We start from the raw sequence: 23,023 nt of genomic DNA, 5'->3' as shown, positions 1-23,023 counted from the left end.
GAATGATTTGTTCTGCACTCTTTGGGGTTAAGCCAGCCTCAGAGTATATTTCCTTTTTCTCCATTCTCCCCCCTGCCAAAGAACTTTCCCCCATCTGGGTTTAAGAACTGAGATGAGCATTAAAGGAAATGTAGCCCAGATGTTTCTGATTCAGTTATCTTGAACTCAGCAAAAAATGGTTAAAAAAAAATCAGTTTTCAACATGCGGGAAACTCATGATGCTTTCCATGAGCCACTCAAGCCTTGTTTTTTCTTATAGAAATGAGGACTCAGTGCATTTTGCCAACCCCTGAAACTCACATCCCTAGAAGGTTGGGATTTGATACTTAGAAAGATGTGGCCAAGTTCCAGATATATTCCAAATGTCTTGTAGGAAGAAGATCCTTCCAAGTAACATGAACATATATAAAGATGTATGTCTACAGAGAATTTTCTTGTTTCTTGGTGATTCTTCACTGGAAATTGAAAGGAACTTGGCCATCCAGGTGAAAAGCAATTTTTCTTTGTTGTTGGTCGGTCAACAAGCATTTGTTCAAATGAGATCATACCTATAAAGTAATAAAGGCCTATTCCCTTCCCCATTCATTAAGTGCCTACCCTGTGGCAGGCACTGTGTTAAGCAGTAAGGGTACAAAGAAAAGCAAAAAGATAGTCCCTGCCCTCAAAGAGCACACAATCTAATGGGGAGACAATATGCAACAACCAGGTACAAACAAGATATATAGAAGATAGATTGGTGATAATCAATAGAGGGACAACATTAGTATTAAGGGGAATTGGGTCAAATGACTTTACTGCCTTCAGCTACTTTCTTTTTTAATTTATTTTGATTAATTTATTTATTTTTAGTTTTCAACATTCACTTCCATAAGCTTTTGAGTTTTAAATTTTGTCCACCTCCCTCCCCAAGATGGTGCACAATCTGATATAAACTATACGTATACATTCCTATTAAACATATTTTCACATTAGCCATGTTGTAAAGAAGAGTTAGAACCAATAGGAGGAACCACAAGAAAGAAGAAATAAAACAAAACAGAAGAAAAAAGAGCAAATAGTGTGCTTCAATCTGCATTCAAACTCCATAGTTCTTTCTCTGGATGTGGATGAGCACTTTCCATTATACCTTCAGCTACTTTTGATAGAAACAGCTAGAATTCCCACCACACAATACATTTTATTAAAATTAAGTCTAAAAGTTCAGCACTGTGGTGCAGTGGCTAAAGGACTGACCTTATAATTGGGAAGATGATAGAGATTATAGGCAGAGTCGGAAGGATCTCTTAGAAGCCAACTCACCCAACACTCTCATTTTACAGATGAGAAAGCTAAGACCCAGAAAGGTCATAGGACCATGGATCTGAATCTGAATGAAGAGACCTACTAGTCCAGTCTTTGGCACAAACAGCTTGCCCGAGAGGATCACATACTTAGTAGCAGAGCCAAGATCAGAATTCAGTTCTTCTGACTCTAAATTCATCATTCTTTCCCCTGTACCATCCTTGCCACAGTCATGAAGGTGGCTAAATGACAAAGCCATGATTTCTCATTATCTTAGAGACCTTGAGGGTGGATGGGAAGGGGTGGGAGTGGGATCTGAGTGGTCTGAGCAGTTCAGAGACTCACCTAGGGTCACATTGCTGGTTCATATCAGAGTCAGGTCTTAATCCCAAATGTTCTTGGTTCCAAGGCCAGCCTTCCCTCTATCCACTGTGCCATGGGATAGACAGACAGACAGGCAGGCAGGCAGATAGATAGACAGACACACAGACAGACCGATCGATCAATAGATAGATAGATAGATAGATAGATAGATAGATAGATAGATAGATAGATAGATAGATAGATGGATGGATGGATGAATAGATAGACAGGTAGATGGATGGATGGATGGATGGATGGATGGATGGATGGATGGATGGATGGATGGATGGATGGATGAATACACAGATAGATGGATAGATAGATAGATAGATAGATAGATAGATAGATAGATAGATAGATAGATGGATGGATGAATAGATAGACAGGTAGATGGATGGATGGATAAATAGACAGGTAGATGGATAGATAGATAGATGGATGGATGGTTGGATGGATGGATGGATGGATGGATGGATGGATGGATGGATGGATGGATGGATAAATAGACAGGTAGATGGGTACATAGATAGATAGATAGATAGATAGATAGATAGATAGATAGATAGATAGATAGATAGAAGGACAGATGGATGGACATACAAACAAATGATAGACAGAGATAGAAACAGAAAGACAGAGGCAGAGAAACAGGGATAGGGACAGCTGGCTATGCTGGCTAGACCACTGCTCTCTTAGATCCTACCATGGTGGAAATTCTAGTACGTGCCAAGAAGTTCATCATTAGAGAGCTGGTCAGCCATTGATGATACTTTTGGCCACATGAACTCATGAAATCATGATAAGTCACTGAAGGCCTTTGGTCTGCATAGCTGGACAGAATATCTTAAGTTAGGGATTCTCATACATACGCACATCCTGCAGATGTTTGTGTATCTATGTGTGCTCACAAGAGCAGCACAAAGCACACACAACCATATCTTTTTTAAAAAAGCGAAATTAGATTTCATCGCACAGCACTGCGTCCATCAGCTGTGTTTCCTCATGTGTTGGTTCCTCTGTGTCTTACTGGGTTTTTTTCTTTTTATAATTTCCATCACGAGGCCTGTAGAGTTTGGATTCTTGTCTGAACTGATTATGTTAAGCAAAGGCCCTACAGAAGTTTTGTGAATGAAATTAGGCCCCTCCCCTCTGCTCTCTACAATCAAAATCCCTTCGGAAACCAAGACAGGGAATACCAGGTGGGAAGAGAGAGCTGGGTTTCATCAGTCATAGGAGAGTCCGCGGCTCGCAGCATTCCCTCCTGAGTTTGGCCATTGGAAGAGCTGAGTGAGCAGCCTGGATGCCTCTGTCAGGCAACAAGATTCCAGGCTGTGCTGGGAAAATTACATCTGTTGAATAAGACTTTGCACACCCAGCTTCTGAGAAACCATAAGGCATCTCCATGACAACCGCTTGGCCTCCCTCCCTTTCCTGGATGTGGAATGCATTTTTAACTTGCTAACATCTTGTCTTCAGCTAGAAAAATTCTTATTTTTAGAAGAACCACTATCCACAAAAGTAATTAAAATAAGGGAATGTGGGAGAGGCACTTAGATAAGATCCAATGACGTGGAGGGAAGGTATGGACACAAGATGTAGAGGAAGAAAGAATTCAAAAGAAGGGGACATCTAGGGCCCTGCTCAAGGGCAACAGAGAAGAAGAAAGTCCAGGAGAGGGGGAGGGAATCCATCAAAGCCACTCTGGCTGACTTAAATCTGGCCTTGACCTTGAATCTTTGGATCTTAACTTATCTCCCTCTGGGCCCAAAGAGGAATACTGAGTTGACTCAGGAACATTGGCCAGATGTAAGGCAGGAACATTTTCCAAGTTGTGTTCTAGGAACCTGTATGGAATCTCATGAAGGAGGATTCCATAATAATATTTAAGTCCTGGGCATAGGAGTAGAGACTTAGAATTCAGGGGTCACCTAATCCAACCCTTTGATTTGACAGGTGAGGGAACTGAGGCTCTAAAAGGGTCACACATAGAACCATACATTTAGAGCTAGAGGGGTCTTGTGATCTAGTCTGACATGCCCCCATTTTACCGATAAGAAAACTGAGGCTTAAGGTCTTGCAAGTCACAAGTATCACAACCAAGTGTCAAAGCTTCTTAGTCAATGACAAGAGCATTTGTAATGAAGGTGAGAAAGGCTGTCTATAAACCAGAACACAGCCGAAGAAAACTCTGGGAAACCTTGTCAGATATGAACGTACTTGACCCTTCTCCACTAACTACGCCCCCATCCTTCACTCTTATCCCCCAAAGCAGGTTTCACACCAACATGAAAAATGGGTACTTGTATGCATAAAAATACTCTCAATTATCCACAGGTCCTATAGAAAAAGAGGTTTCTAGAGATCCTCAAATTGAGACAATCCCCAAGATTCATCAACCATTAAATCAACCTTATTTCTCATCAGACCTTTTCTCAGGTATACATATAAGCAGTTAAAACAAAACTGTCAAATCCATCTCTCCCCTTGCTTTTTCATAGAGGGGGAGTTACATTTATCCTCCAAGCCTCAGTTTCTTCATTTGAAAAATGGGGATAATCTTACCTCCACAACTTCTTACAACTACTAAGGTTGTTCTAGGGCTCGAATGAAATAACCTATGGAATATATTTTGTAAACCTTAAAGTGCTTTAGAAGTATCTATTATTATTATATTCTACCTGACTTATTATAATACTTAACAAAAAGTTAATATAATTTTAATGTTGATGTATTTATATTAATGGGATAATGTTAATATCTGTATACAATACTCTCTGCCTCCGAAATATGACATATGGAATCATATATATATGAAAAATAGTCTTATATGTGTCCGTTTAACTTCTGTTCCTGAGTTCCAGCATTTTCTAGGGCCCCTTTTGCCCCCAGAGGGCATTCTAATATTCCTCTAACGTGCAGATGGGCACTTATGGCTTCTCTTCTATTTCAAATATCTGTAATAGAGCTCACTGGCATCACAAGGACCAGTCAGGGGTTGCTGTGTCATGCCATCAAAACACGTGTCCAGTTCCATAGGAAGCATCCCAGTCCAGCCAGCCCCCCAATATGGCGGAAAGAGCACAAGATTGGGAATGAGGACATGGGCCCATCTTGGCTGTGCTTTATACTGTCTTGGTGATCTAGGGCAAGCCATTTAAATTCTTTAGGCTTCACTTATCTTATCCATAAAGTGAAGGGGTTGACGTGACTGACTCTGAGGTGCCTTCTGGCTCTACTTGTGTTAACTGAGGTTCTTTACGAGCATCAATGTCTTCATCTTTGCATTATAATCTCTAAAGCTCCTTCTGGCCCTCTCAGTATTTTGATCCTACATACCTGTGGGTGAGGTTTTATGGCCAAACAGGTTTGAGGTAAGGCCTCTGTCCAGTAATACCAAAAAGGACTTACCATCTGCAAGAAATCAGCAGAAAGGCAAAAAAGGAAAGGAGGAATGTCAGAGGTCAAAGATTAAATGAAAAGAATGTGCTTTGAGGGGAGTGTTTTGGAGGTAAGAGATTACTATAGAGGAGGGTTTTTTTTTTCTATCTCAGAAAATGAGTGGGCAGGGATTTAGGGCCGTGACAATCAAAGCTCCATCAATGAGCATTTATTAAGCACCAGTACTTGGCCTCAAGGAGTTTATCTGGAATAGAATGGAATAAACATTTATTAAGCCACTGCCCTATGCCAGGCACTGTGCTAAACACTTTATAAATACTGTCTCCTTTGATCCTCACAACAACCTTGTGAAGTAGAGTCTATTATTATCCCCAATTTTGCAGCTGAGGCAGACTAAAGTTAAGTGACTTGCCCAGGGTCACGCAGCAATGTGTTATGGCTAGATTTGAACTCAGGTCTTCTCAACTCCAGGCCCCATGCTTTATCTATCTACTATGGCACCACCTAGCTGCCTCTTATCTTGTATTGGATCTGTCTACTGTGCTGTTGTGGAATAGAGTAATTTTTTTTTAAGGCAGTTGGGGTCAAGTGACTTGCCCAGGGTCACACAGCTAGTAACTGTCAAGTGTTTGGTCTGAGGCCAGATTTGAACTCAGGTCCTCCTGACTTCAGGGCTGGTGCTCTATCCACTGCCCCTGGAATAGAATAATTTTGAAAGAGCCCTGATGGACTCTTTCCCTATTAGAATGTAAGCTCCTTGAGGGCAGAACTGTTTCGATTTTATTTTGCATCACTAGTGGCCAGCACAGTGCTTCACACGTGGTAGTTACTAAATGCTTGCTGAATGGTAGATTGATTAAGCCCCCTGCTGTAGGATGTCAATGAAGGGGTTTCTAACAGCAGGACTGATTTGTTTTTTAATTGTGAAAAACCTCCCCTTCTTCTCCAACCCAGCAAGAAAATCAGTGTGTCTAGCATATAGTGCCTCTTTGAAAGGTTAAGAGAAGGTTGCTGTTTTCTAAACTTATTTGAAGATGTCCCAGAGTCGATCCTTTCCATTCCTTTGTTGGGCTTCTCATCTTAGGTTTGGGGGGTGTCAACAAATCTGACGTGGATTTTGGCGGCCGTCATAGCATGGGCTCTTTCTACTAAAGTCCTCCTCCAATACCTTCTTGCAACCCAGAGGTGACCCTGGCTCTCTTGGCCTTGGAGCCCAGGCTTTCCTGAGGACTGGCCTCACAAAGCTCCGGGAGGCTCATCAGCAGGTTGGCCACTGGGTGATGAATGCCTTGGCAATGCTTAAAGTCTAGGGGCTAAGTAAAGAGGAGTAGTGAAGGGAAAAGGGGTGAGAAGTTGCTGCACCAGAGAAGTCACAAACCCAGGAAAGGATGAAAGTCAAAGTATGGCCATCATCCATCCAATCAATCAATCAACCAGTCATTTCAAGCTAGCACTTATTTATTCATTCATTCATTCATTCATTCAGTCAGTCAGTCATTCATTCAGTCATTCATTCATTCATTTATTGGTTAGGCAGCGGGGTTAAGTGATTTGCCTAGGGTCACAAAGCTAGTAAGTGTCAAGTGTCTGAGGCCAGATTTGAACTCAGGTGCTCCTGACTCCAGGGCTGGCATTCTATCCACTGCCCCACCTACCTGCTCCTAAGCTAGCATTTATTAAGCACTTACAATAGGCTAGGCACTGTGTTCATTGCTGGACATATAAAGATGAAGAATGAAACCAGGAAATGTTTCCCAATTTGAAACTGCCTTGAGACTGACCTGCCCAAATTTCTCTTTTTCTTTTGGGATCAGACTGGTGATTGAATCGGTGTTCCTCTTGATGAGGAAATTCCCTCTCCCAATGCTGATCGGCCCCTGCTCTGATAGCCTTAAGAGTGTTATCTGGGGTAGACAGATGGAATGATGTGCCCAGAGTCACACAGTCAGAGGCATGGACTCAAGCCCAAGTTTTCCTGTGCCTGAGGCCAACGTTCTAAGTTCTGGGTTGTGGGTGCCCATCAGAGTTGTTCATTCATTCACAAAGCTTCTTCTGTGATAGATCCTGAGAGAAAGGATAAAGAGATCATTTTTGATTAAAACGTTGTGGGACTCAGAAGGTGGGGCAGGTAGATGGAGCTGAGCTCAGTGTCCTGGGCTCCCAGCTCCTCAACTTTCCTTGAATGAGATGATGCCTTGAATTCTTCATTTTATCCCATCTAGAGGTGGGAGGCACTCATATGATGAAGCCCCTGGGAGGTAGGGGCTGTGACTATCCCCATTTTACAGATGGGGAAACTGAAGCACATGGCAGTTAAGTGGCTTGCCCAGAGAACACAGAACTAGCAAGTGTCTGAGGCTAGATTTGAACTCGTTTGAATATGATGAAGCTGTCTGGGGGGAGCAGAGCAAAGAGCACCTGAGTGAATCCTTCCCATAAAGGAAGACAAGCTGCTTCCCAATGGTCTGAGAGACACATCTCACTTGTGTTTTTCTTTTGCGGGGTGGGCTGTGTTTGTCCCCATAGATCATCATGTTGAACTCTGTTTCTGATCTCCACGGCTACATTGACAAGAGCCAGCTGACCAGGGAGCTGGGCGGGACTCTAGAATATGGCCACGGACAGTGGATACACCATCGAACAGTGAGTACGACCTGGGTGAAGCGTCTGTCTTTGAAGGTCCTGGGGGGTGAGGGAATGAGTGAAAGGTGATAATAACAAGAAACAATGACAGTAGTAATAATATTGGCAATAATAATGTAGTATTATTATCAATAGTAATGGAATGATAATTATATAATTATTACTATTGTACTAATAATAGCAATGTTATTATAGCAATAATATTATTAGTTATAATATATTATATTTATAGTAATAGCATTATTATTAATAATAATTATTATGTGATTATAATTAAATAATAAATAATGGCAATTATACTGTTATTGTATGCTGGGGCAAAGTTTACAAAGCACTTTGCATACATGATCTTATTTGCCTTGACAAACAGTGTATGGAAAGAGCTTTAGATTTGGAGTCAGGTGGACCTGGGTTCACACCTGTTTGTCACTCACTACCTCCATGACTCAGGGCTAGTTAGATAGCTGGGCCTCAGGTTCCTGGTGTCTAAAATGAGGGAGTTGGAGAAGAGAGGGTGCCTCTGAAGTCTGTGATTCTGTGATCCTGCAAACAACGCATGAGGTTGGTATTGATTATCCCTATTTCATAGCTAAGGGCTCAAGGACGGGTGATTTGCTTGGAGTCACAGAGCTAGGAAGTCATGTCTGAGGTGGGCTTAGTGCAGGAAGGCCTGATGCCAAGTCCCGGGTTCCAGGCACCACTGACCAAGGTCAGTGATCACAGCCTCCTAGTTTCCAGCCACAGGCCAAAGGATGTGCCATATCCCATAGGGCAGATTAAGTGCAGAAGGCAAAGGGCAGTGATTTCTGGCGTCAACCAGAATCTCCTTTTTAGAAAGGCTCTTTGGATGGTGGATGGAACATTTCACCTTTGTTTCATCTTTGTATCTTCAATCTCTTGAAGTCCCTAATCACTTAGTCCAACATTGGAATTGAAGTCAGGAAGTCTGGAGTTCAAATCTAGCCCCGAACACTTGCTAGTTTTGTGTTCTCTGGGCAAGTCACTTAACTGCTATATGTCTTAGTTTCCTCATCTGTAAAATGGGGATATTCACAACCCCTACCTCCCAGGGTTGCTGTGAAGATCCGATGAGGGGGCAGCTAGGTAGTGCAGTGGATAGAGCACCAGCCCTGGAGTTCAAATCTAGCCTCAGACACTTAGTAGCTGTGTGTGTGACCCTGGGCAAGTCACTTAACCCCAATGGCCTCCAGAAAAAAAAAAAAAGATCTAATGACATAATATTTGTAAAGTGTGCTTTGCAAACTTTAAAGAGCTATATTAAATATTACTTATTATCATCATTGATGAGAATAATAAATCATAAAACATGACCGGCACATAGTAGGTGCTTGATGAATGTTTGGTGATTGTTGTAGATGCGTATCAATCACCGGTATCAGTTGTTTTCTGACTTTCCTCAAATTTACGAGCAGCTCTGCTCCTTATTAGGGTTAGGAAAAAGTAAGACTCCCCCATGGAAGAGAGTATGGAGGTGGTGCAGCAGGTAGCCGCCGACTTATCAGAGACACTCTTCCTTGACCAGGAGGAGAGAATCCAGGCCAAGCCCTGGGCAACCTGGAGGAGCTGGCCAAGTTCAGGTTCAGCATTCTCTGCCTTGCTTTTGGTACTGTCTCCTGGCACCAGGAGGCCGTTGCCCTGTGAGCCTGCCTGCTGGCTCCTCTCTCCCACAAAGGTATCTTGGTTCCCCTGTCCTGTGCCCTCAGGGACAAGCTGTGTATTTACAGTAGACAGAGGGCATCTGATAAGACAATCCTAATTGGCAAAGGAGGCCCGAGGAAATAAGTCTCCATGGCCTCTGGTCCCTTCCTGGTAGCATGTGTGCATTTTAACCAATGCCTTCTGGACCCAAACCCCACCTTTGAGGCCTAATGCAAAGGAAGGGTTCTATTGGTGAAATTTCAGGGTGTTAGTACTTCTCTTTTCTTCTTCCTTCCTTCCTTCCTTCCTTCCTTCCTTCCTTCCTTCCTTCCTTCCTTCCTTCCTTCCTTCCTTCCTTCCTTCCTTCCTTCCTTCCTTCTTTCCTTCCTTCCTTCCTTCTTTCCTTTCTTTCTCTTTCTTTCTTTCTTTCTTTCTTTCTTTCTTTCTCTTTCTTTCTTTCTTTCTTTCTTTCTTTCTTTCTTTCTTTCTTTCTTCTTCTTTCTTTCTTTCTTTCTTTCTTCTTCTTTCTCTCTCTCTCTCTCTCTCCTCTCTCTCTCTCTCTCTCTCTCTCTCTCTCTCCTTCTCTTCCTCCCTCCCTCCCTCCCTCCCTCCCTCCCTTCCTTCCTTCCTTCCTTCCTTCCTTCCTTCCTTCCTTCCTCCTTCCTTCCTTCCTTCCTTCCTTCCTTCCTTCCTTCCTTCCTTCCTTCCTTCCTTCCTTGCAGCAAACAGGAGCTAAGTGACTTGCCAGGGTCACACAGCTAATAAGTGTCTGAGGCTTCTCTTCTCTTCTCCAGGGTAAACACCCCCTGTTCCTTCAAGGCATCTTTATGTGACATGGACTCAAGGCCATTTGGGTCACCCCCTACACTCTCCATGTCCTTTCTGACAGAGACTCCACCAGATGCTGGGAGGAAGGAGATCAGAACAACTGGACAGCTCCCTCTTAATGGGCAGGCTTCCAGTTTAGGCAGCAGGGGCAGAAAAAAGGCTTCTTAAAACTACAGTTGCCACTATCTGCCTTCTTTCCCACCTTGCTTGGGGGAAGAGGGGTTGAGACTATGGAACAACCACAGACTCTGCCCTGGGTGGGTTTGGGCTCTCTCAACCTTGGAGCCCTAGGGATGGGACTGTGATGGTTTGTCCTGGCCAGTGGAGGGAATGTCTGATGAGCAGGCTGGGTCTGGGCCCACCTCTCCAAGGCTGGCCCTCCAAGGACTAGAGGGAGGGGAGAGGGCCTAGGTTCAAACCCTTAGGGAAGTCACCTAACTTCTGGCCCTCAGTTTCCTCGTCAAATGAGGATGTTGAATTCATTGACGCCTGGGGTTCACATATAGCTTCAGGCAGTAGCTGTGTGACCCCTTTGATTTTTGTGGACATTGTATAAAATGGGGGTTAACATAATCTTCCTTGAGGTCCAAATCCCCCCCAGACATGAGCTGTGTGACATTGGGCAATTCACTTCCCATCCTTGAGCCCGACTTTCCTCCTCTGTAAAAGGAGATGGGGGTAGCCTGGATGACCTTAGAGAGTCCCTCAAATGCCTATTGTAGTCCTGTGTTAGTTACCATGGAGATGAGGGACAGAATCTATGACTAGTGTTAACTCGCTAGAGGAGAAACCTCTGATCTCCACACTCCCCATCCTTTGGTGACTTGTAAGCAGCAGAGGGACCAGAGGGAATCTGAAGCAGGGTCTCCTGCCCACACCATGTCCCTCCTCCCTCCTCCTGCTTTGGCCTTGCCAGGACCCCTGACATTCCCACCAGAAGAGTTGTTCGCTAACCTGGAGTCTCAGGAGGGCTCTCACTGAAGGACAGATTTCTTACCTGAGACCTAGTGAGTGACAAAGCACGTGAGCGAGGGGGAGGGTACCAATGGGAAGGGGGAGGTGAGGAAGGGGCACAGGACACATAAACTTTTTGAATGGGAAAGTGAGAAGAAAAAGTCATTCTGAGGGCACTGCTTGCTCTCATGGGCCTAGAATTTAATTTTTTTTTCACTTAAGAATTTATTTTCTCTCTCCCAACCAAAAAACCCCCCTAATCTTAACATTCTAGCTTTAGAGCTATCCAGTCTAACCACCTCATTTTTCAGAGGAAGAAACTGAGGCCCAGATTTAGAGCTGGGGGGAGGGTCAAAGCCATCCCATTCACCCCCTTTCTTTTACATGTAAGGCCCCTGAGAAGGCCATTAACTGAACTGATGAGGGTCACTCAGGTAGGAAGCAGCAGAGACAGGATGTAAAGCCCGTGCCTTTGACGCCAACCCCAGCTCTCCTTCCACTGTAATGCGTTGTATTGGCCTCTCCCCACCATGGCACATGATAATTCATTCATTTTTGCTCCTGGAGAGCACCAGTGGGAATCCATGCTGTGGTGCTGTCATTCAGAGTCAGTGGGAAGAGTGGCAGGACAGGAATGGGCTTTAACCTCTGTGAGCCTTGGTTGCTCCATCTGCCCCAATATGGGGGCATAATGCTTTTGCTACCTACCTTCTGGGGCTGCTGTGTGGTTTGTAAACTCTTAAAAGAAAACCTCTAGAAATGGTGGTGGTGGTGGTTGTTACTATTTTTTATTATTGCAGTGGGACTCTGGGCGTGTCATTCACTTCTCTAGGCTTTTGACGCCCCTCCAAGGCCCAAAATTGCAGAGAAGGTGTCCAGTTGGATGCACAATGAGTTTACCCTTCCAAGAGTTCACTAGACCAATGAAATTATAGGTTCAGTCTCTCTATTCCCATCTTTCTCCTCCTCCTTTTTCTCCTCTTCCTACTTCTTTTCTTCTCCTTCACTTCCTCTTTCTCCTTCCCCTTTTTCTCCTTCTGGTCCTTCTCTTCCTTCTTTCTCTTTCACTTCCTTATTCTCCTTTTCTTCTTTTTCCTTCTCCTCTTCTTCCTCTCCCTCCTTCTCTTCCTCTTCATCCACCTCTTTCTTCTTCTTTTCTCCTTTTGCTTTTCTTCTTTCTCCTCCTTTCTCTTCCTTCTCCTTCTAGTTCTTCTCTTTCTCCTTCTCTTTCACCACCTTCTCCTCTTCATCCTCTCTTTCTCCTCTTCCTTCTTCTTTTACCTTCTCCTCTTTTTCTTCCTTGTCCTTCTCCTCCTGTCTTTCTTCTCTTCCTTCTCATCTTCTTTTTTCTCCTCCACCTCTTTTTTTCTTCCTTTTCCTCCTCCTCCTCCTCCTCCTCCTCCTCCTCCTTCTTGTCTACTGAATTCTGAGGCCTTACTGGAGATGACAGTGGGAATGGACGGAACATGGGGAGGGGAGGGGAGGGGCTCCGCCATGTTATTTCCATCCATCCTGACAAGCTTTAATTAGCTTCCTTGCCTTTGACCTCCCAGGCCATAGAAAACTTTGCCGTGACAGTGAAAACCACAGCCCAGATGTTACAGACCTTTGGGACGGACCTGGCGGAGACGGAGCTGCCCAATGATGTCCAGTGTACAGAGCAGCTCCTCCACTCCCAGACAGAGCAGCACAGCAAGCTGAAGGTGGGTGCTCAGCCTGGGCTCTGGCACAGCAAGGATGGGGGAGGAAGAGGCAGGCTGGCTGAAACAGCTGCAGATGCTGCAGGATGCTAATGAAAGCTGACTGCTGATTAAAAAGAGAGGCCCCTTGTCTGCTTTTGCCTCCAGTGAACATACAACCGGCGATTATCCTGAGGGGCTTCTGAAGTGGGGGGACAGGAGCGGAGGGAGAAGCAACAGTCCCGAAGCCAGTCATCAGGCACTGGGCCCTGTGGCTGCAGGCAGGCACATTAGTCATCACACACTTCTGTCCCTGAGAAGGTGGGAGGACATATGTGAGAAGGGGGCCCTTAACTTGGATCATTCTGGGCCCTCCTCTTCTGATACCAGAAGTGGGCCAAGGCCAGAAGGAGGGGAAGTAACAAAAATAAGCCACTCACATTTAGGTAAACTTTAAAAGGCACACGCCATCCACCATGCCTTATCTCAGCATGGTCCACCTCACTAGCTTTGGGACCAGGAGATCCTAGTTCAAATTTGGGCTCTGCCACCTCCTGCCCCAGTGACGGAGTAAGTCACTCACCCTCCCAGAACCTCAGTGGTCCTAATAAGGAATTTGGACTCGATGACCCTTCCACCTCTATAATCTCCCTCTGGTCTCCCTTGAGTATCACTACAGACCCAGGAGGTGGGTGCTGTTATTACCTCTGTTTTGCAGATGGGGAACCTGAGGCCGGGAAGGTTGACATGACTTGCTCAGGTTCCTGAAGCATCCCATGTTAAGTGCAATGTGGTGTACTTCCCTGGGCCCCAGTTTCCCCATCTGTAAAAAGCAAGAGTTGGAATAAATGATTTCTTTTTTTCTTTTTTTATTAATTTATTTTGATTTATCAATTATCACTTCCATATGCTTTTGAGTTTAAAATTTTTCTCCCCCTTCCTCCCCACCACTCTCCCCAAGATGGCGCATAATCTCATATAGGCTATACATTTACATTCCTATTAAACTTATTTTCACATTAGTGATGTAATAAGTAAAAATTAAAAACAATAGGAGGAGCCATCAGAAAGAGGAAACAAAACTCAACGGAAGAGGAAAAAAAAAACAATTCAACTTCCGTAGTTCTTTCTTTGGATGTGGATAGCATTTTCTATCACGAGGCCTTTGGAGATGTCTAAGATCCTTGTATTGCTGGGAAGGGTTAAGTTTATCAATATTAGTCATCGCACAATGTGGCTGTCATTGTGTGCAACGTTCTCTTGGTTCTGCTCACTTCACTCAGCATCAGACCGTACAAGTCTTGGAATAAATGATTTCTAAAGACTTTTTCAGCTCTAAATTAGTAGTATCCTAGACTATTTTTATTATAAACTTGTATTAGATGGGAATTCTAGTAATCCTTCACCAGGCATGTGTTAATAAATGTTTAACAACCAGTTTTAGGAAGAAAACAAAATATATACAAGATACACTTTTAAGTTTAATTCCCCTCATTAATATTTTCTCCATTGCTTTCTTAAGTCTAGACAACCACCAAGAAAATAAGTCAAGCCCTGATTTGTTGTGAAGTGTCAGTGATCACACTGAATATTTAACAATCAGCTCTCCACAGCCTATAGTAGCTGCTTCCAGTACTCTCCTGTGGGTGGAAGAAGGCAATGAGTATATTGTTTAGCATTCTGAAGATGGGGGAGGTGGGAGGAGCAGGCAGCTGGGTCCAAGCAATGTGGCATTTGCTCATTCAGCTGGGGATGAGTTTGTTATGTTAGCTCTACCACTGAGAGTTGAGACAGGGCAGGTCCTTTGGTGGTGGTGGTGGTGGGGGTGTAGGTTTGAATGAGAAAGGGGATCCTGAGGGGACCCTGGCGTGGAGAAGCAGGTCTGGGGAAGGCTTGGGAAGGAGCATCGAGTCAGCCTAGGCTGGGCCATGCAAGGATCCTCCAGAAAAAGAGAGGGGGAAGATATTGGGGCTAGGTACCCCCAAAGGCACACCTTGCTGTTTCATCTAAATTTGCTTCAGGCAAATCAATCTAGACAGAGTCAGGGAGAAAGCTTCCAGGAAGAGAAAGCCTGGTGTAGTGGAAAGGGGCCTGTTGCTCCGTCATTTCCTCCCCTTGGGACTTGCAAATCATTTCAGCTCTCATCTAAAAAATGATGGGGCTGGACTAGATGACCACTGAGATCCTTTCTAGCTCTGGATCTAGGATTCCCTCTCTGTGCCTCAGTCTCCACATATGAAAGATAAAGGAGGTGGATAGACGACCTTTAACATTCCAGGCAGTTAAAAAAAAAGTTGACAAGGATCTCTTTTGCTCAATGTCAGTTTGTCTTTTGTCTCCCCAGGCTGAGCTGAAGCTGGCGGGGAGCCAGGGGGGCACGTTACTGTCATGCATCCGAGAACCAGCTAACAAGAACCCCGCTATCAAGCTCAACCCTGATGAACTGGAAAATGTCATGACGGTGGAAAGGTGGGGAAACATGGATCTGCTCTCTTCTCCTTTTGCCTCACACTATAGTGGCTTGATGCCTGCTGATGGCATCAGTACACTCTCCTTTTAAAAACAAATCCTGCCTTTATTAATATTTAGGGTCCTAGGAACACTAAGGGGACTCATCCCCAAATGGGTTCAGGAATCAGTGAAAGTGACTGCAGGGCCATCATTGCCCATGCTCACCCCTCACCGGGCTTTACTGAGCACCTTTAAGAAGGTCGTGGAATGATGTCTCATCCTATCTGCCTTTGCCTTCGGCTTTGCTCCCCTTTTAGACCTACTCCCTGAGAAGCCACAAGATGCTGAGTCACAAATCACCAAATCTGAGAGTTGGGAGGGAGCCCAGCAATGCTCTAGTCCAGCCCATAAGTGGTGCCACAGGGCATACAGCTCCAGGCCTGGAGTCAGAAAGATTCATCTTCCTGAGTTCAAATCTGGCCTCAGACACTTAGTATCTGTGTGACCCCGGGCAAGTCACTTAACCCTCTTTGCCTCAGTTTCCTCATCTATACAAAATGAGCTGGAGAAGGAAATGGCAAACCACTCCAGTATCTTTGCCAAGAAAACTCTAAAAGGAGTTACAAAGAGCTAGACACTGTTGAAATGATGCAACAATAACAATAAAATAAAGTTCTATATTTATCCTTATTGAATTTCATCTTATTGGATTCAGCCCAAGACTCCAGGCTGGCAGCTCCCAAACTTTTTGGTATTAGGACCTTTTTACACTCTTAAAAATTGTTGAGGACTCCTCCCCACCCCTGAAGAGCTTTTGATTAAGTGGGTTATATATACAGGAGTTACCATATTAGAAATTAAAACTCATAAAAAATTTAAAATGTATTAATTTAATAAAATAACAATAAACTCATTACTTATCAACACACATAAAATATTTTTATGAAAAATAATTGTTTTCCAAAACAAAAAAATAGGGGCATCATTACTATTCTTACAATTCTTTTTAATGTCTGGCTTAATAGAAGGCAGCTGTATTCTGTGTGCTTCTGCTTTTAATCTATTGCAATATGTAGTTTTGGTTGAAGTATATGAGGAAAATCCAGCCTCACACAGAAAAAGGAGGAGAATTTTGGTAGGTAAATAACATCTTAGTATTATTATGAGAATAGTTTGGACATCTGGGATCCCCTGGATGGTTCTCGGGGCCCCACGGCCCCACAGAGTACCCTTTAAGAACTTTGGCCCGCTGGTCAAGATCATTTTGAATCCTGTCTCCCAGGATGTTATTGATGGACCCTTCCCAGCTTTGTGTCCCCTACAGTTTTCATGACAATGCTGTCCATGCCTCTCCCGGTCTAAGCTGGTCCTTCCCCTTTACTTATCTTTCTGACATATCCCTGGTTCCTTCTTGCTTTCTTCTGCCCATCATGAATCAATGCACATATATGAAGGAGAATGGGAATCATTTTCAGAAATCCCTAGCCTAGTAGGAATTTTAGAAAATCATTTTCAAAAGACTTTTATTGTTTCCTCACACGTCTTGGTTATTACTTTGCATTTACCTATGTTATCAATTAGCGTCTCACAATCAATCTCTAATTCCTCCGTTACTAGATGGTTTGCCCTTAACTGAAAGTCCTCTGAGGGGATCTGTCTGCACGTCTAAGCACCATTGCTCTAAACGGGTTACATGGGGGTAACTTCCAACCATAATAACGTCTCTATTTAAACACAGGTGCAATAAATCAACAGATATCAGCAATTTGTAGTGAATTCTGTAGTGGATATGTGTGTATGTATGTATACGTATATGTGTATGTGTCTACACACACATACTATATGTATGTATATATACACATATATGTATGTATTTATGTATATATACATATATCTTCAATAGATACTTGCCAATGCAAAAAAAAAAAGAATAGCCATAGAAAATCTAGATGAAAAATATCCCCCAAATGAATAATATTTGGGGAAATTACCCCAAAGGAATAGTCCCTTGCATGTAGTAAGTCATTTTTTTCAGTTGTGATCCCATTTCGAATTTTCTTGGCAGAGATACTAGAGTGGTTTGCCATTTCCTTCTCCAGCTCCTTTTAGAGATGAGGAAACTGAGGCTAACAGGGTTAAGTGACTTGCCTAGGATCACTCAGCTAGTAAGTGTCTGAGGCCAAATATTAAACCAGGAACATGAGTGTTCCTGACTCTAGGCCTGGCACTCTATCCACTGCACACCTAGCTGCCCTTCTCCCAAATGTAATATTTGAGGGGAAAAAAGTATGTGCGCCCACGCACGCACACACATGCACACACACACGCACAATGTCTTCAGCTCTTTCAAGTTCTTATGTCAGATTCTTCTCTCACATTCCTATATCTATGGCATAGCATGCACACACTTGCATGTATATATATACACATAAATACACATGCACACATATACACATAAATAAACACACATATACACATATGCATACACATGTGGGCATATGTAGGTACATGTAAATACAACAATACACACATGAATGTATGTGTGTGCATATAAATATATGCACATATATACGCACACACACATATATGTACACGCACTTACTAATACCCATGCACATATATACATACACAGCTATGTTGTAGTCATACACACATGCATACATACACATATACCTATATGTGTTTATTAATACACATGCACATATATACACACAGGTATGTTGCACACATGCATACATACAGATGCACACATGCATGTGTAAATAGCTGTCTATATCAAGATCTCTGTGACCCCATGACATATAATACAAATATATGGCCCCATATACAGATGAAGATGTATGAAGGTGAAGGGGTGAGATTTAATGGCCTCTGAAGTCTTTTCTAGCTCTAGAGGTTGTGGTCCCACGTCCTAGGCACTTGGTCCCAGGTCTGACCCTTACGACTTGAGTGACAGCCTTCATTTCTTCCCCTATAAAATGGGGATGATAATGGCACCTACCTTAAGAAGTTGTACTGGGGAGGGCGCTGGCAGAGTGCTTTGTAAGCCCTGAAGGCCCCTAGAGACGTGAGTGACTGCACATGTTTGTGGTAGAGGACGTGGCACCAGTTGGAATTATGGCTGGGATGTTTTTCACCCTAGGTGCCTCAGTTGGGAATACACAGGCGCCATCACACATGCTGTCCTCTGTTTCTCCTAGGTTACTCGCTCAGCTGGATGAGACAGAAAAGGCCTTTGATCAGTTCTGGACTAAGCATTATCTGAAGTTAAACCAATGCCTGCAGCTGCGGCACTTTGAGCACAATTTCCGAGAGGTATTATTTCTCCCACCCCCTTCTTCCTCCAGGAAGGGGCAGTCTCTGGGGCAAAACTGGTCCAGGCCCTTCTCCCCCATTCATTTCCTTCTGAAGTCCTGCCTAGGTGCCAGAGCCTCTCTTCTGCCCTAGAATAGAGAGGCAGGATGCTAGGGGAGAACAAGGCAGGAACCTCAGCTTGAATCCTGTGAGGGTTTGGGCAGGTCCATTCTCCAACTGGGGCCTCCCCATCCTTGTCTGTAAAAGAAGGTATTTGGCTAAATAGCCCATAAGGTCCCTCCCAGCACTAGCCAAGTCCACAGGCATTTATTAGGCTCTTACTGGGTGTCCAGGCACTGTGGTATATACATGCAAACAGAAGGAAAGACAGTCCCTTCCTTCAGAATAAAGCTAATGTAACATTCTCGATGTTACATCTGGAGAGTGAAAAGTAGCAGACAACCAGACCATCCTTCCTTCCCAGGCAGTCATCTGGGATATAGAATTAAGAAGGAAAAAAAGACTCTCTGTGGTTTTATTATTATTATTTTTAACAGAAGCACCTGCAATAGCTCAGCATCGGGGATTTCATGAGAGGAGGTTTGGAGCAGAGCCTGCTACCCTCCTGGTGGTGGTGGAGGTGACTGGGAAACCTGCCAGGCTTTTTCAGGAATCCTTTGAACCAAGATCCTCATAGATCATAGGCTCACAGAACTATAGCTGGAAGGGAACTCATTGTACAGATGAGAAAACTGAGGTCCAGGGAATAAAGTCACTGGCTTGGGCAGTCGCTAAGGGGTCCAAGGATCTGGGTACAAATCCCACTTGAGATTGGGGGCAGAATGATAAAGTGGAGAGGACAGGCTCTGGGGTCTTCCCCTCTTTGTATATCTGGGTAATTGTGCCAGGTAGTGTAGTGATTAAACACTCAGGCCGGTCAGAAAGACCAGAATTCAAATCCAACCTCAGACACTTACTGGCTAGAGGACCCTGAGCAAGCCATGTCACCGCTCTTTGCCTCAGTTTCCTCAACTGTAAAATGGAGATAATAACAGCACCCACTTCCCAGAGGTTGTTTTTAGGAACAAAGAAGTCAATAATTGTAAAGTAATACATATAAATGCTGCTATACACAATGAAGGGCAGTATGGTGTAGTGGAGAGAGTGCTGACCTCTTAGGGTCCCCAAGACCTGGGTTCAGGTCCTGCCTCTGACACATACCATGTGACCCTGGGTAAATCACTTAACATCTCACTGCCCGGGTAACTCTCCAAATGGTAAGTTACAGAAGAGGGAGTTTTATCAGCAGGAGCTCCTCAGACCAGTGAAATCACAGGTCCAGTGCAAATCCAGGGTGCGCTGAAGTGATTTCTCTAAGCCGAGTGTCCTTTATCCCTCTTCCATGGTCCCTGGCAGGTGTGTTTCTGAATTATCTCACTCTGTTTTCAGGTTAAATTGGCCCTGGATAGCCTAATGTCTGTACAGGCAAAAATCACAGTCATTGGGAACAGCGTGGCACGTGTGGAACAACTGCTGAAGGAGAGGAAGCAGCTGGAGAGGAGAGGCCAGGTGGGTGCCAGAGGCGTTGGTGTCCTGGGAAAGGCCCTGCTGGGGTCAGCGACAGGCTGAGCCTCTCCACAAGTCTGTCTGCGAATCGCGAGTGACCGTGGCTGCCGCCCAGGAGGTCGGATTGGGGCAGGGATAGATGGGAGGCAGGCAGACCCACCGGCAGCCACTGCAATAATTAGGACGTGCGGGGAGGAGAGTCTGCACCAAGGTGGGGGCACTGTCAGAGGGGAGAAGGGGGCATGATCGGGAGGTGTGGTGAAGAGGTTGTATGTGAGGGTGAGGGTGAGATAGATACCAATGTTTCTAACCTGAGGGACTGGGAGGATGGTGGTACCCTCAAGAGCAATATGGAAGCTGGGAGGAAGGGAAAGTTTTGGACATGTTGAGATGGAGATGTCTACAGGACATCCAGTTCAGATTTCTATATATGTATAGATAGATAGATAGATAGATAGATAGATAGATAGATAGATAGATAGATAGATAGATAAATGATTGATAGGTATGATGGATATAGATGAATGATAGATATACAGATAAATGGTAGATACATTTATACAGATGAATGCATGATAAAAAGATATAGATGATGAATGATAAATAGATAGACAGACAGATAGAAAGGAAAGGAGGAATTTTGTTGCGTGATTTCCTCCAGCTCTATGCAGATCCAGTCAGAGATGCTGTACCAATTGACTTAACTCTTGCGTTTAATCGACAAGAATTATGGGTTGCATGTGCTGAATGGGCCTGAGTGTCTATGATATAGCCAGCCACTTAACCAATTTGACTCAACTTAACAAAATTTATTAAGCCCCTACTATGTGCCAGGGGATGAAAAGACAGAAATGAGTCAGTCTTTGCCCTCAAGGAGCTTACATTCTACCTGGGGCAGCAATATGTACAGAAGTAAGTAAATACATGGTGCATACAAAGTTTTATGTATGCATACATATGTATACATATACACATATATGCTCCATATACATATACATATCTCATATAGAAAGAGAAGGAGGTCTGGATCCATGCACTCAGGCCTAGGCGAGAACCTCCAGGCTCCGAAGTCAAAGTTCTCCCCCCACCCCATTGGTTACCCCTGAGACTAGGCAGCTTTTGACAGTTGGACTCTGTTTCCCAGGAGCCCCTGGAGAAGGCCCAGGCCCTGGCAGTGACCGGTGACCAACTTATCCAAAGCAACCACTATGCTGTGGACTCTATCCGGCCCAAGTGTGTGGAGCTCCGGCGCATCTGTGATGACTTCACCAATGAGGCCAAGAAGAAGTGTGACATTTTGGGGAAGGCCCTGGAAATGCATAAGCAGCTAGATGCGGTGAGCAGAGCTAAGGGCCCATGCCCAGTTTCTTAGGAAGGTTTCAGTGTGGAAAAAGAGATTGTGGACTTTTCTTTCTATGCCTTCCCCATTGAGGCTGATAATTCCCCACTCATCCACTGGACTGGCTGCCTTTTGGGCCTTGAGTGAATCAGCCAGTAGGAGAGCCCAGCTTTGGTCTGTAGGTCACTAATTAGCTATGTGATCCGGGGCAGATGATTCCATTCCTCCAGGCCTTCATTTCCTCTTATATAAAATAAGGAATGATGATAACGGTGTGGGACAGTGGGAAACACTGGATTTGGAAAAAGAAGGTCTGGGTTCAAATCTTACCTCTCTTATTTGCTACCTGTGTGACTTTGGTCAGTTTCTTCAGAGGACAGGTGGACTAGATGGTCTCTCAGGTTCCTTCCAACTCTACATCTATGATGTAGTTTTTGGCCAAATTATTCAACCTCCTTTGGGACTCAGTTTCTTTTTCTGTAAAATGCAAGGGTTAGAAGATGCAGACTCTGAAATCTGTAGATCAAGGATCCATATGTTCCTGTAAACAGCCCTGAGAACCTCACAGATCAGAGAATTGTTGTTATCAGTAACAGTAATCCTCAATCCCACTTTAATAGATTTTCTTTTAAGGGAGAAATAAAATTATTGTATTATGTGTTTATTTTAAATAGATTCAAGGAATAATGCACACAGAAGGAACACAGATTGTGGAAATTAGCTGGTGGTTGTTAGGTTCTGATATTTTTTTTTCCATTTCTGTTATGTTTAGACAAGGAGTAAATGTGATGTCTTAAAAAAAAGTGGTGTTAACTGACACATGGTTTGGAGGTTTGCAAAACATTGTACCTCCATTATTTTATTTGAGTTTCACAATAACGGGGGAATTGGAGTGGTGTAAAGAATAGGAACTATAGTATTATTATCTCCACTTTACAGATAAGGAAACTGAATAAAAAATGGTCTGAGGCTGGATTTCAACTCACATCTTCCTGGCTCCAAGTTCAGTATTATCTCTGGTTTACCACAGGGCTGAAAAGACTCTAGAGCTACATATGTTCCAGGGGCTGGCAGCTAGGTGACACAGTGGATTGGGGTTGAGGCCGGGAGTTAGGAAGGCCTGAGTTCAAATGTGGCCTCAGACACTAGCTATGTGACCCTGGGCAAATCACTTAACTGCTGTCTGCCTCAGTTTCTTCATCTGTAAAATGGGGATAATAATAGCACCCACCGACTCAGGGTGTTGTGAGGATTAAATGAGATAGTAATAGCAAAGAGCTTAGCACAGTACCTGGCACCTAGTGAGGGAGATATAAATGTTAGCTTGTAGTAGTAGTAGCAGCAGCAGCAGCAGCAGTTGTTATAGTAGTAGTAGTAGTAGTAACAATAGGAGGAAGAGGAGAAATAATAGTAAGCATTTGATAAATGCTTTTTGTCAGAGTCAGGATTTGAACCCAGGTTTTTAACATATTTTTGTATTTATGTATTCATAATGGAAAGAAAAAAGTTAAATTTCAATTAGAGATTGGTGAAAATAAAGATGCAATTTTTTCCCCATCAAAGATCA

General features: G+C 43.9%; 1 protein-coding gene across 11 annotated transcripts in view; it reads left to right on the top strand.

Annotated features, from left to right (window-relative positions):
* MCF2L2 (MCF.2 cell line derived transforming sequence-like 2) overlaps positions 1-23,023 on the top strand; it is a 362,380-nt gene that overhangs the window by 124,352 nt on the left and 215,005 nt on the right. For 10 of the 11 annotated variants that reach the window (XM_020980835.2, XM_078147605.1, XM_078147604.1 and 7 more), the window contains exons 6-11: positions 7,570-7,686; positions 12,681-12,830; positions 15,151-15,275; positions 18,458-18,572; positions 20,001-20,120; positions 21,262-21,453. In XM_020980835.2, the coding sequence (XP_020836494.1) occupies positions 7,570-7,686; positions 12,681-12,830; positions 15,151-15,275; positions 18,458-18,572; positions 20,001-20,120; positions 21,262-21,453 (819 nt within the window). Of the gene's footprint in view, positions 1-7,569; positions 7,687-10,928; positions 11,181-12,680; positions 12,831-15,150; positions 15,276-18,457; positions 18,573-20,000; positions 20,121-21,261; positions 21,454-23,023 lie in introns of those variants that run through there. The other variant, XM_020980844.2, reaches the window with a different exon arrangement.

Source organism: Phascolarctos cinereus, unplaced genomic scaffold, assembly GCF_003287225.1.
Source record: "Phascolarctos cinereus isolate Bilbo 61053 unplaced genomic scaffold, phaCin_HiC Scaffold_7;HRSCAF=346, whole genome shotgun sequence".
Taxonomy (NCBI): domain Eukaryota; kingdom Metazoa; phylum Chordata; class Mammalia; order Diprotodontia; family Phascolarctidae; genus Phascolarctos; species Phascolarctos cinereus.
This window is presented reverse-complemented; position numbering and strand designations above follow the sequence as displayed.